Genomic DNA, 14,440 nt, shown 5'->3' on the forward strand with positions numbered 1-14,440 from the left:
TGTAGTTCCCCCTCCTCTGTATCTCTAGAGAGCAGGCAGTGTTGTCAGGAAGACGCAGCACAGGGATGCCTATTACAGTACATGCAGTATAATTCCCTGTATCATTATGCAGCACACATTTGTCGGTGGGGATATGTTGTGTGTGTGTATATATTTTGTGGCAATGTAACACACCTGTACATATTGAACCTAAGCATACCACAGCTGTATCCTGACACAACTGCACACACCACCCCAGTGCAATGGCCTGAATCATTAGAAGAAATATATGCAGTATGTCAAGATTCAATAGGGAGATGCTGAGCACAGTGTTGCTAGGAAGACATTTGCTCTCTCTCTCTCTCCCTCTCATATCAAACTCCATTCTTACATCCCCTCCTCTTGTCTGCCATTTACATGTTCTGTCTCCTCTTTATAGTCATCCCTCTCCTCTACAATTTCCTGTCTCTGTCTCTCCCAAATCTCAGTCTCCTGTATCCTTTTTTTTATCCTCCCCTTCCCACTTGTGTCTTCCTGTCACCCCCCACCCCCCCTCTCAATTTGTCTTCTGCAAATCTCACCTCCCCACACTCTGGCAAACACCCCCTTCTTAATTTCTCTCTATTTTTTTCTATCTATTTCCCCTGCCTCTATATTCTCTCCTTGCTGAAATATCCCCTCCCTGTCTCTGCCTCAGTCCTCCTCTCTCTCACCCTCCCTATCGCTTTCTCTCCTCCTCTCCCTGCTTCCCATACACACACACTCAGTCCTGGATATGTCTGAGGAATGAGTGCAGGGTGATTGGGGGGGAATCAGTGTATTTGGTGGGGGGTCACACCAATGGTTCAACAGAACAGAATGGCAAGGACTCCTTCCAGCTCCACACAGGAGATCCAAATGGATGTTTTGGAAGGGCACAGTCTGCAGGTGAGAGACACTTCTAGTGACTGTACATATAATGCATGTGTGTTCTTATATAGAATCCTGCTGTTATTACCCTGTATAGGGTGACATGGGAAAACAGGCAGTGTTAATGGATGGATAGATAGATAGATAGAAAGAAAGAAAAATAAATAATTGTGATTATATAGAATGGAAGGCAGCTATAAAGGAAGAGGGATGTAGTAGAGAAGAGAGATGCAGATTGGGGTATAGAGAGAGACAGCTGGTATAAGTGAGCAGGTAAACACAGGGAGGTATGGGGGATGGGAAAGTAGCAGAATCTTAGCCCTCTAGGAGGGATAGGGTTAATTCAGAAGCACTGTATAAAAGTCTGCAGCAAAAAACAGTCCTGGGGACAGTTTAAAGGGACCACCGTGGGTGGGGAAAATCTGTGTGCTAAAAATATCAGATATACCACTATTTCCATTGTGCCTGATATAAATAGAGGAGAAATACAGTAAGTTGCAAGAAGAGATAATACTAATATGAGGCGTTATAAGATAAAGCAATAAGGATCATTTACAGATTTTGAATAGCAACTGGATGAATAATTGTGACGAGAATATAGAGAGAGCAACGGAAACATTTTTTTGGGAGTGCTTCTGGCCAACCCTTCCTTGGCACTCGAGCTGTAAATTTCCCATGATCCTCAGGCAGCTGTTCAACATGGGGAATGTAGTCCACAACCGCTCGAGAGCCAACAATTAGTCGTCACTTTGTTATGGGAACCAATCGGAGTTGTTATACAGAATAGCCATAGAACAATAGGAGGAGTTAAGACAAATTACCTGTGCCATCATTAGATTTGTAAGCAGCACTGCCACGGAAAGCATGGGCCTATCATTTTAAAGACTTAACAACGTTATTCACTAAAGTGCGAATTTAAGGAATTAAGCCAAAATAGCCATTTACGAAACAAATCTCCCATGTCTCCCGTGATTCCAGTTCAACTATTTTAGCCAAAATGTTGATATTCCCTTTAAAATCCCGTGAATTCACACGTTAGTGAGAACCATGTAAAAGGGAAGAAAACAAAAACACGTAAGGGAGTTATAAAAGTAGGCAGTCTAGAAGAACATTTTATTAGTTTCCATGGTAATTATTCCACTTTTAGAACTTGGCCTGTAACTGTCTTTTATGTAAAACCCTCAAATGTGGGTAATAGCCAGTTGGATAAGGAACGCCCCATCCCAGTTTCTACTCAGAGCTGTATTTGGTCAACCTGTGGCCCCAATAGGAGCCTGACAGGATGTGGCATATCTGTAAGTAAATAAAGGTTACAGAAATTGTGACATATTATAAGGAGGACAAAGAACACCCACAGGATGTGTTAAATGGACCCAAGAAGAGGAGTAATTGAGATGGTTTATACAGAGCAGTAGAAAAATTCATTGGAGCCGTGAAAGGACTTTTGAGGGACATATTTAAAATTAGGACCCTAGCTAGTGGAGGCATTGTTCACCATGAACTTGGCTATAGTAAATTGTGGAAGTCACTTCTCACATTGGTACCCCTTACTGTATACTGTGGGTTGCTTACCCTACCAATATTGGGGAGGCCAAAAGGAGTGGTGACAAGGGGCAATGCGCAGCTGTAGAATTTGCTAGCCTGCCTGAAAACTGTATATTTCAGCCTGTGTTCCCAGTTGTACTAAGGGCAAAACAATGCAAGTATAAGTGCAGTATCCAATGTTATCCCACTCAGAGAAGACCATGTTTATACCTGAAGCACACTAATCTGAGAATGGGCTTAATGCCCGGACAGCACTTTGTGAAACTCAAGTGTGTCTAATGATGTACTCACGCTGCTCTGATTGGAAACAGCAGTGGGGTTCTAACCCAATGATGTTAGGAGCGGTCCGGCCCAGGTGGCAGGTAGGGTGCACAGAGAACCCCCTCTCGCCAGAGCAGGCACCTGCCTACTAGCAACAATACCATGTGACAAGTAGCTGCTTTGCTGGTTCAGAGCTTGAGTAGAGTATGGAGCAGGCCGCCGAGCGGGCGCCATGGTAGTTGCTGGGATCAGTCTATGCACTTGCTGTACAGCTCCTGTACTAATGCTGTTAGCCAAGATGGAACATCACCCCAGCCTTGGCATCAGTACAGAACTACAGGAGCTCCAAATGGATGTTTGGAGCTCCTGTACAGTGAGTATGAGTATGAGTATGAGTGTGTATATGAATGTATGTAAATATAGTTCCTTGACAAAAGGATGTGGGGGGGGGATCAACATACATTTCTGGTCTGGGTGCCAGACAACCGACATACGCCCTTGGGAGACATGGTGTCTCTTGATGCTGGAGAGCAGGAAACAAGCTCATTATAGGAGCACAGGAACCTGAATTCATGCTAACACCAAACCTGGGACAAATGGGAGGAATAGGGTTGGCAACTTCTGGTCTTGGCGGCAAGTACAAGCAAATTGCCTTTTTCCCACTATAAACTAACAGATTCCATATCCAGGTGGGCCAGTCTAGGGTTGTATAGCATTGAGTTCAAGGTCCCAAGAAAATTAAAAGCTCACGCAGTAATAGGCTAGTAAAGGCCCTGCACAATTCCTGCCTGCTTTCTTACTATTGTAGGACCCTGCGGCCCACAACCCCTGTATGCTTGTTAGCTTGTTATTTCCATGGCTTGGGGGGGAGGGGGGGGGGGGGAGGATATGTGGCTAAACATGTCAAATATCTTGACCATGGTGACCAAGTGTTACACAGTACTTCATTCTGCTAGACCCTGTCATCTGCAACCAATTTTAAAACCAAAATACTCAGTACAACAGAATATGGTATTGGATGCCAATATTTTGACAATCCGTCAGGATTTCAGAGGAAGGAAATGAGAAATGATAGTTTTTGTCATGTAATATTGAGATATTGAAAGACGTAGCTTATCGAGAGCAATTACCATTCCATTGAGACTATAACAATGCATGTCTGACCAGATATTTATTTGATTTCTTCCTAAATGTGTTAATTCACTGTTATGTGCCACACTCTTTTTAATTTTCAGGCCAAATATGCAAAGAGAAAGAGTCGTTTTAAACGTTCAGATGGCAGCACGAGCTCGGACACTACCTCTAACAGCTTTGTGAGACAGGTAAGTCATACTCTTCACTGTTTTATACTTTGGCCTGGTGTGTGAAGCAGAACAGACAGGCAGGCAGGCATCGCTAGGCCCCTGCCCTGGTTTCTATGACAACCAGCATCAGGGAAGAGATGCTCCTACGTCAAGAGATGGAAATGACAAACACTAATTAACTGGAAGAGACGGAGAGAGTAGAGATGGTGAAGAAGAATAGAATGGCAGAAAATGAAAAAAACAATGCAAACAGAAATAAAAAATAATTTTCCAGCAGAGTGATACAAATTAGAACCTAGAAGAGTAATGGAAGCTTTGTCCTGTTGTATACATACTTGCACTATATGTGTAGCGGTGTATGTTTGCTTGTTGTGTCTACCTGTACTGTACGCAATAGTATAGCATTATTTTATTTTTATTTTTTTAATTTGTCCCACACAAGTGGTTGTAGTGTATTGTAACACTGTTTTATCCTGAGCTGTATTTACTGCCTGTGTGCTCTTTATTTTGGTTTTGGAATTGTGTAACAGTGAGAACTGCACTGCAGTACCCAGTGTTCTGTTTTTTTTTCACTGTATAAATCATTGTGTTGTAACAGATATGTTTTTAGATTGTCATTACTTGTGTACATGCTATGGTGTAATAATGTGTTGGGCTTACTCCTGGGGTCTTGTTCTGTGTATTTATCTGTCCTTGTGTATTTCGAGGATAAATAGTGTAATATATGCCATTTCACATTAACTGCAACTCTCATGATGCTGAGCCTGGATCATGGCTGGCTGGCTGGCTGGCTGGCTGTAAGACCATCTGCATAGCAGCCACAGTCAACAGACACAGGCTTTCAGGAGGCTGGATATCAGTGGTTTGGGGGCAGATGTCCTGGCTTGAGGGCTGGAAAAGAATTGTTAAAAAAAAAATCAATAAAGTAAATTGCAGTGGTGGCTGCCTAATTGGTAAAGAGGTGGAGTCCAGGACAAGTTTTGGGCTCGTAACCATCTGCTCCCTGTGTCGCTTGTACAGTACTTTTTACAGTATATTATGTACCTATTGTTGCAAAGTGTGTTAAAGGAAAACTTCAACCTTCCAACCTGATCTCTAATTATGTTTTAAATAAATGCTGCAGTTATGTTTTTATGTAGTGTGTTTGCAGGGCCAAACCCATGGTCACAGACACCTGGGTGCAGATTTTTACATTTTTTTTGGCTCCCCAGGTAGACGTTGTTATCTTACTAACTCCTCCTCTTTACAAATGTCCAGACATGCATGTTTCTATGGCATTGGCTCAATATCTTCATTAGAGGCTATAGTGGGTGATTGTGGCAATAGTAGGGGACTTCGTCAGTAGTGTGGGATTAGGTGCTGTAGTGTGGGATTAGGTGCTGTAGTGGGAGATAGGGGCTATAGTGGGGGATAGGAGTTGTAGTGAGAAATAAGAGCTTTCGTGGGGTATAAAGGCTGAAGTGGTGAATTAGTAGACGTTTTGTTGGTTTGGGTTAGTAGTAGTGGGGTATAAAGGCAGTAAAGAGGAGTTAGTGGGGCGTGAGAGCTAAAGTGGGGTTAGAAGATGTAATGGAGGATAGGAAAATACAGTAGTGGGGGGTTAGGGGATTCAGTGGAGGTTAGGGGTGTACTGTGGGACAAGAGGCAGTAGTGGAAGGTTAAAGTCAGTAGTGGGGTGGTTATGGTACGTTGTGGGAGGTCAGGGTGTCTTGAGGGGAAGATAAGTGACTTAAATAAAATTAAATTGAAAAAAACTAAATTCAGTTTCTTTCCTCCTCCCTGAATCTTACCTTTGGCCAGGGAGGAGGGATTCCCTCGTGGTCCAGTTGGCGATGTAGTTTGTCAAAGCGCTTTCAATGACTGGCGCTGGCTTGGCAGAGGCTCAGCCCAGCCTCAACTCATGTTCATAGTCTTGATGTGTGTGAAGCAGGAAAATAACATGTGTTATGTCCTGCCCCCTCCATGCTGCTTGGCCACGCTACAGTAAGGAGAAGAGCAGAAACAGTGGCATGCTGGGCTTATTATTTGCCCCGAGTGCCCTGGAAAGGCACAGAGCTCATAATAATAAATTACCTAGATTAGGAGTTATTGGGGACCCATTCGGAGCTTTAACTCGGGTCAGCTCCCATTGTGGACACACCTGGCGCCACCCTTTCTGCCTTGGCGCCTGGGCGCAGTGCCCCTTGTACACAATATCGGCCCTGCTGTGTTTGAAAAGTAGAATAGCAGTGAAGTCTCATTAATTTTGTTTTTGCTTTGTATGTGTCTGCATAGTCTAAATCATTATAATAACATGGAGTGTGTTTATATGGCACCCTTTGTTCTGTACTTTCTTTGCTTCAGCTGGTCATATCAATATAAGAATGGCTTACGTCAGAGATCAATCTTGGCACTCTGTTACGTGTGTTGTAACTGATTGGTCCTCAGGGTTGTAATATGATGCTGCATGCTCTGCATTTCACTCAGGCTTGCCACACACGGTCAATATTACTCTGCTTTTTCATAAGCCCAGAATTGTGTTTATTGAAACGTTAGAATGAAGCACTAGACAGTGTTCTGTTGATGTGTGAATAAATTACAGTGATTTATATGGCCGCAGCACTGTAAAATAGGTAAACAAGACACAAACATAACATTCCATTCTAACAAAAAATGTAGGACATACAGGAACAGTAGGTAAAGAGGGCCCTGCCCTAATGAGCTTACAATCTAAAGACTCAGTTCCATGCTATTAAGGGCGTTATTGCTCTCAATGACTATTTAGGGATTTTGAGGTAAAGGGCTCCACTGCATCACCCATTATCCTTGGCGGGGGGCATCAGTGTTTGCGTCAATATATTCCAGTTTTGGACGACCATACTGCAGTGTCATTAAAGCAAGTAAAGTAGTGAATATTAAAACTGGCAAATTTGAATTGGATTTGTTTAATTTGTTTGACTGTACGTACATATGCTTTGTACTTAGGGTTCTGTGAGAATCAAAGTTTTACCACTAACAAGGACTATTATGTGGTTAAAGCTGATTAATTAATTTATTTTTTTTCCCCTAATTTTTTTTCTTCAAAATTTCTACTTAGGTTCATATCTACCGTCATGCATGTGTTATATGCATTTACATTTTAAGGTACAGTACAGGTTGTTGGAAACAAGTCAGTAGAGAAATATTTAAATGTAGAAAATACACCTCATGATTTTTAAATGGTTTTATTATAAGATTATTGTTAAGAGGGGGAGAAGGATGTGCCCTAATGCCTTTGTATGAGGAAGTAAATAAAAAAACTGTGGACATTAAAAATTAGAAAGTTTCGGGGGCCCTGCTTAGACATGGGCATTGGCAGGTTTATTCACTAAACTCTGAATGAAAAAAAACAAAGGCAGAAATGGCTGATCTGGAAAAAAATCTCAAATTCAGCAATAGTCACAATTGGCTATCCTCATCAGCCTATTGTTACTCTAACATTTTATAATGCTCTCATTTATTGTTAAATTTCCCAAATGTCATAATATTATAAAGTGCTGCAGAATACGTTGGCACTGTATAAATGCCAATATTAATAATAATAATAATTTTGCCTTGGTTTTGCCTTTTGGATTTAATTTAAAAAAATGTGTAATTTAGTGCCTCGTACTCTGTCCACGACCATAGGATATGGTGGCTAGGTGTAATGAGTGTGTAGAGATTGTTGACTATGTGTAATGTGTGCGTGCTGGTTGTATATAATGTGTGTGTGTGTATATATGCTGCTCTATGTAATGTGTGTGGTGTGTGCTGGCTCCCATATAATGTGTGTGTGGTGTGTGCTGGCTGTATGTCAGCCTGTTCAGCATTGGCCCCCGAGTCGGGTTCATGGATTGCAGGATAAAACTTACCAGGAAAGGTTAAAGAAACTTGTATAGCTTAGAGGAAAAACGAGACAGGGGGGGATATGATAGAAACATTTAAATACATAAAGGGAATCAACACAGTAAAGGAGGAGACTATATTTAACCCCTTAAGGACACACGACATGTGTGACATGTCATGATTCCCTTTTATTCCAGAAGTTTGGTCCTTAAGGGGTTAAAAGAAGAAAAACTACCACAGCAAGAAGGCATAGTCTTAAATTAGAGGGGCAAAGGTTTAAAAATAATATCAGGAAGTATTACTTTACCGAGAGGGTAGTGGATGCATGTAATAGCCTTCCAACTGAAGTGGTAGAGGTTAACACAGTGAGGGAGTTTAAGCATGCGTGGGATAGGCATAAGGCTATCCTAGCTATAAGATACGGCCAGGGACTAATGAAAGTATTTAGAAAATTGGGCAGACTAGATGGGTTGAATGGTTTTTATCTGCCGTCACATTCTATGTTTTTTTGTGGAATGGAAGCTTTAATCTTCCTGCTCTTCAAGCTCTGTTCCCTCACGCGCAGGAAGCCGGAATATGATGTTCCTCCCCGGCATCACTAAACAGAACGTGAAGATTACAGGTTCACAGTAGCTCTACTGGACCCCAGGGAAAGGATCCACTCAAGCTCTCCCAAAGATTGGGAGGCTGGGTGGACCTAAATTAGAAAAAAATATCAATAAATAATGATAATGTGAGAGAATGTATGTGTCTGTCAGTTAGTGTGTATGGCATTCTGTCAGTGTGTGTGTCTATCAGTGAGTGTTTCTGTCTGTGAGTGAATGTGTATCTGTCAGTGAATGTGTGTGTCTGTCTGAGTGTGTCTGTCTTTCTGGGAAAGGTTTTTACTCACTGTTTTTCACACACTGTGCCGGTCTCGCCAGGGATGGTGCCGCCTCCATGTCTGAAATAATCAATCTTGATGTTCTCAGCAAATCCAATGCTTTCACATATAAAAGCATTGGGAGGCTATTGTGCATGCGCGACAAAATACTGCACCAATCAGCATCTCCTAATAGAGATGCATTAAATCAATGCATCTCTATGGGAAACATTCAGCTCCTCAATGCAGAGTGTGGAGACTGCACTAAGAATCAACTGCAGTAGCCATATGCCACTGGACTGCCACTAGAGGTGTTACTAGAAAGCAATGTAAACACTACCTTTTCTCTGAAATTGAACATTCTACATCGAAAAGCCTGCAGGGACAGGCTATAGACATCAGAACCACTACATTAAGCAGTAGTGGTTTTGGTGACTATAGTGTCCTTTTAATAATTGTATTTTTGTGTTGAAAATAAAACTTTGTTAGTTTTAAAAAAGTTGGCTTCTAACTTTTTTAGCTGGGTCTTAGATTCTAAGCACGTTTGACATACTGTGTATGTATGTGGTGTGTGTAATATGTATTAGAATGTATGAAAATGTAATGTAGCTGTGGCCTCCACTTTATGGGGTTTAGCGGGGTGCCTGGATCCCTGGTGGTCCAGAGATTGATCCTGGATCCCTGGTTGTCTAGCGGGGGTCTTGCATCCATGATAGTCTTTTGTGGGAGCATGAGGTTATGCACCTCCGGCACTTCAGTAATTGCTCTGTCATGGTTCAGCACTTAATGATTTAGAGTACATGCCGGGAATCTCAGCGGCTGCACTCTGACTCAGTAGTGAGCATTGAAACACAAGGGAGTGATTACTGAGGTGTGCACCTGCCGGAGTTGCACATTTCACATTCCCACACTAGACTATCATGGATCCAAGACCAGGTGGCGCATATCCTCTGCGCTTAAGTAAGCTACATCTGCTGGGAAAGAGGAGGGAGACTTTAGAGATTGTGAGATAAGTCTTTTTGATGCTTTTCTGACTGTTCTATGACCAGGTCCATAGTCTGTAGGTAGGATGCTGGTCTCCAGTAATGTAGGCTCCATCACATTTCTCCCCTCTCAACAGTAGACTATCCAGGTACCAGGCTTTCAATCAGTTTGTGCCTGAGTTAGTGTGAAAACAAGCCCAAGAAAGTCTGTCCACTCTTACAGTCCCTAGAATGCAGCTCCCTAACACAGATCCACTCATTGCCATCACAATTCCCCCTTCCCAGTGACAAAGGTGCCATCAGGCACTTATTGAGTCCTCTCCAGGCAGGGCACCGCAAAATCTGAGCCCCAAAACCTTGTTTTCCAAAACAGAACTTCCACATTCAGCACATCCCCAAATAGCTCATTCCCTCAGCTACCCATTGTCCAAAGAGTGACCTGATTCCACATACCGTGTACAACAGGCTAGGATTTCCATCTGTTCTTTACCAGGGTGCTACCGCAACTGGGTGGCCGGTATCCTGTGCACTCGGGTAGGCTGCATCTGCTGGGGAAGGGGGGGTGAAGACGTCAGGGATGGTGAGAACAATCTTTGTGTTGCTTTTCACAGTGTTCTGTGAGAGTAGGCTGACCTTCAAGCATCTCCACGAGCCCTAGTAACGGGGGCTTTGGTCACATGCCACTATTGTACACATTAAACACTTTTTATACTGTGTATAAAATGGTTGCTCCACCTTCATGCACTGGTGACTTTTTTCTGTCTCTTTTCTTGTATGGTACCAAATGAATCTGTCTACCTGGAACTTGTTCCTGTTTGATTACATTCACAAAATAAGGCAAATGATTAATATATTAATAAGACACAATTGCAATGCAAAGGATTTAAAAAAAAATCCTTATAGGGTTACTCCAATCATGATAACCCCTACAGCCCACCATAGTTTTGATGGTACTGTTCGTAATAGGGCAAACTGTTTTAAAGTGGTGTTCTCTCTTACCTTGCCCTGCCAGGCACCATACCTCCTCTGTAGGCAGGTTTACTACAGGTTGCCAATGTGACCAGTCATTCAATAGCTGAGAGTGTCAGTTGATTGTTCTCAGCCAATAAATGAGCGTCTGTGCATAGAAATGGTCCCAAAATTGATATTAGTCAGCCTGGAACTCTTGTTCTTGGCTGGCTGGGGGCCCTGTGTCGCTGCCAGAGGTGGTGTTGGTGAAACTGAAGCCCCTCCAGACAAAAGTGGTTTAAATTCTAAATGGCAGAGAATTGAGCAGTGAGACTGCAGGTGCACGATCGTTATACTAAAACTGCTTCATTAAGCTAAAGTTATTCTGATGCCTATAGTATGCCTTTAAAGTTGTAATTCACTTTGAATTCTCATTTTAGTAAATAGCCCCGATAATGTGATGGGAAATGATAAACTTTGATGTCATATATGCTCACACTTTCTTGAGCACGCACCCTCTCACATGATCTCTCTAACACGCACACACTCACGTGTAGTCTCGTAGGCTGCCTCACATGTACACAAACTCGCACACTGGTGTATTATTATTATTTATAAAGCGACAACAAGTTCCGTATCGCTGTACAATGGGTGGACTAATAGACAGGTATTTGTAACGAGACGAGTTGGACACACAGGAACAGAGGGCGGTCCTGCTCAATGAACTTACATGCTAGAGGGAGTGGGGTAATGTGACACAAAAGGTAAGGGTAAGGTAGAAAAGTAGGTTGCTAGGATAGTGGTCATTGAGGGCTTATAGTTTTGTTTTGATGGCAGTTTCAGGAGAGACATCAGAGTGCGGAGAGGGAAAGCTGTCCACAGTTTAATTGACATGCTTTCCTAAAAAAGTACGTTTTCAAAGATTTTTTGAAGGAGTGGAGATTGGGTGGAAGTCTAAAAGAGAGGGGAAGGGTGTTCCATAGGAACGGTGCGGCCCTAGAGAAGTCTTTAAGGTAAGTGTCAGAGGTAGGAGTACGAACAGAGGTTAGACGTAGGTCTCCGGCAAAGCGTAGGGGCCTAGATGGGTCATATTCGTGTAATGGTGAGGATAAGTACGTCGGAGCAGCATTGTGTAGAGATTTATAGGCAAGTATCAGGATCTTAAATTACGGGAAGCCATTGTAGGGACTGACAAAGTGGGGAGGCGTGGGAGGTACGGGCGGACAGGAAGATGAGCCTCGCCGCCGCATTCATTATAGACTGTAAGGGGGCAAGTTGTGAACACGTAAGACCACTGAGAAGCTGATTACAGTAGTCAAGGCGAGAGAGGACAGCGGCATGGACAAGCACCTTTGCCGTATCAGGTGTTAAATAGGGTTGGATGTGCGCAATATTTTTAAAATTGGAAGCAGCAGGATTTGGCGATTGATTGGACATGAGAGGTGAAGGAGAGGTCAGAGTCAAAGAGAATACTTAGAGGTAGAGTGGATGGTAGCACCATTGACTTGGAGGGACACAGACAAGGGAGTAGCAACACTTGAGAGAGGAAAGACCAGAAGTTCTGTTTTGGACAGGTTCAGTTTAAGGAAATGAGCAGCCATCCAGTTGGAAATAGCAGAGAGGCAATCAGAGACGCGAGTCAAGAGGGGTGGTGAGCATTTTTATTGCCATGGCTCATCTTTAAAGCAACAGAGTTTGGGTGACGTTGGAGATATCTGTAAAAATGTGACAGTCCATGAAACTGTGGGAGAAAATCTGAAGGTGTGTGTTGTAGTCTGTTGTGACGAGGTATGGGTAAGGACCAGATATATAAGTTTCCTGATTCAATTTCCATTGTGCTATGTAGTATTTGCTCATGGCATAACACGAAAACAGTCCCTCTGAGCCAGCTCCAAGTCAGATCTATCAAAGTGACAGAGGAAATCAAAAAACAATAGATCTTGAGTGAAGAGGGTAAAAGTCCTTGAAGGGTCAAGGTATGGAGCACTAATAATTTTAGGACACGATTAGTAGGTTAATGCTACCACTTAACAGGTACATTACTAAAACAGGCATAGGACAGGATAATGGATGCATTGCCCCATCATTTATAAACCATGTTTGCAAGAGAGCTCTATTTACATTGCATTTCATGACTGGTTGAATAAGTTTAAGAGGCCCGTGTTTTTACTGCTACAGACCACTGGTATTGCTTTCTAGCAGTCTGGCACAGTGTGTGCTGAAAATAGCCGGACACACTGGTATATGATCCGAGAAAGAGAAAAAGGTCCGGGCACTCCAAAGCTCAATAAGGCAACTTTATTGGAACCAAGAAAAAAACATCTCGATCTTACAATGCTGTTTTCTGTTCCAATAAATGTGCGTTATTTGCTTTGGAGTGGCCCAACCTTTTTCTCTTTCTTGGATGAAATATTGTGTGGGGTTTGTGCTAGCTCCTGGTTTGGTTGCACCCAAGTATTTTGCTCTCTCGAATGTGCAGTTCCTTCACTTTTATTGGTCTATCTATACTCTGGTATATGATGACATATGCTGGTGTGTTTTTCTTTATTAAGACTTCGCTTACAGCTTTGAGCCACTAGAGAGCAGTGAAGCACAGATTTCCGATCCTTCTTATATACTATAAGGAAGGGGTTTTGGGGGCATCTATTTCAACACTGGTTGGATATTTATTAAAGAGAGTGAATTGCCATGTGTGTGATTTGATAGGGTTATATTTATTAGAGGTTTGTTTCCTGGTGTCTGTGTTTTAGGACTTTTTTGACAACGTGTTATGATTAGATATCTGTAGTGTGATATATAAAAAATCATGTTAACCATAAACTTTGGGGTCGGTTTTTTGTTAGTCCCAGTGATACCGGAGAAACTGACGGAAGCCAAGCACAGAGAGATGGACACAGGTTTCTTCAGGAAGGAAGAGATTCTTTATTGGATCACCGATCGGGACTCAGAGGGACTAGCGTCACCAAAATACAGCAAATTCTGAGCCCCGGACAATAGTGCAGGCTCCTTATATAGGCATGTAACTCCTCCCATATTAAGCTCCACCCGCACATTCCCTTGACCAATCAACACAAATAAGAATTAACTTCCTGTTTGACCGCATGGCTTGTCCAGCACAATGGAGGAGGGGGAATACTACATCCTGTATTCTTGCACATGCTCCGTACACTACTGATCGTATCTTGCCTCGTGCAACCAACTGATCGATACGTCAGCATATGCACGTACACATGCCACGTGGTAATCTCGGCCTACTAAATTTATTTTTACCGAGATTCCACCACATTCCCCCCTTTGATGCCTCTTGATATTTTACAATTACTTGAGGCATCACTTAACCTTAGTTTTGCTTACACCGCAAGTTACCTTGAACCAGACCAGACTTATCTTATGATGTGAATTTTCAACATTCATCTTCCTGCATTGGTTCTCCCTGATCTAGAGCCTTATATTTATATATCGCCATTATCTGTGCAGCAGCCTTCCTCTCTGCTATACTTCCTATCAGGCTTTGCACAGACCTAACTACTAGGGGTATAAGACACGGTAGGAGTAGACACAACAGTAAAATCAGTAGGACTCCACCTACCACTGCCTTAAGCCCTCCAAACCATTCATACCAGCTACCAAACCAACTACTTGGATTGTACCCTTTCCATACCTGAGTAGGCACATGCGCTAGTTTAACCATATGGCTAGTAAGCTCAGCTATTGCTTGCCCTTCGTCATCTATTTGAAGACAGCAATTGCTTAGGTTAAACTTCCCACATACACCTCCCTCTACTGCCAAAAGGTAATCCAAGGCT

At 42.7% G+C, this 14,440-nt stretch overlaps 1 protein-coding gene across 4 annotated transcripts in view; it reads left to right on the top strand.

The window, feature by feature from the left end:
* The first annotated feature begins 708 nt into the window (after window positions 1–708).
* Window positions 709–14,440, top strand: part of CACNB1 (calcium voltage-gated channel auxiliary subunit beta 1) — a 78,194-nt gene continuing 64,462 nt past the window's right edge. Inside the window, exons 1-2 of one of the 4 annotated variants that reach the window (XM_063455795.1) lie at window positions 709–906; window positions 3,930–4,016. In XM_063455795.1, coding sequence (XP_063311865.1) covers window positions 820–906; window positions 3,930–4,016 — 174 coding nt within the window. In that variant the 5' untranslated portion in view covers window positions 709–819. The remainder of the gene's footprint in view (window positions 907–3,929; window positions 4,017–14,440) is intronic. The other 3 variants (XM_063455793.1, XM_063455798.1, XM_063455797.1) reach the window with 3 other exon arrangements.

Source organism: Pelobates fuscus, chromosome 5 (genome assembly GCF_036172605.1).
Source record: "Pelobates fuscus isolate aPelFus1 chromosome 5, aPelFus1.pri, whole genome shotgun sequence".
Lineage (NCBI taxonomy): Eukaryota > Metazoa > Chordata > Amphibia > Anura > Pelobatidae > Pelobates > Pelobates fuscus.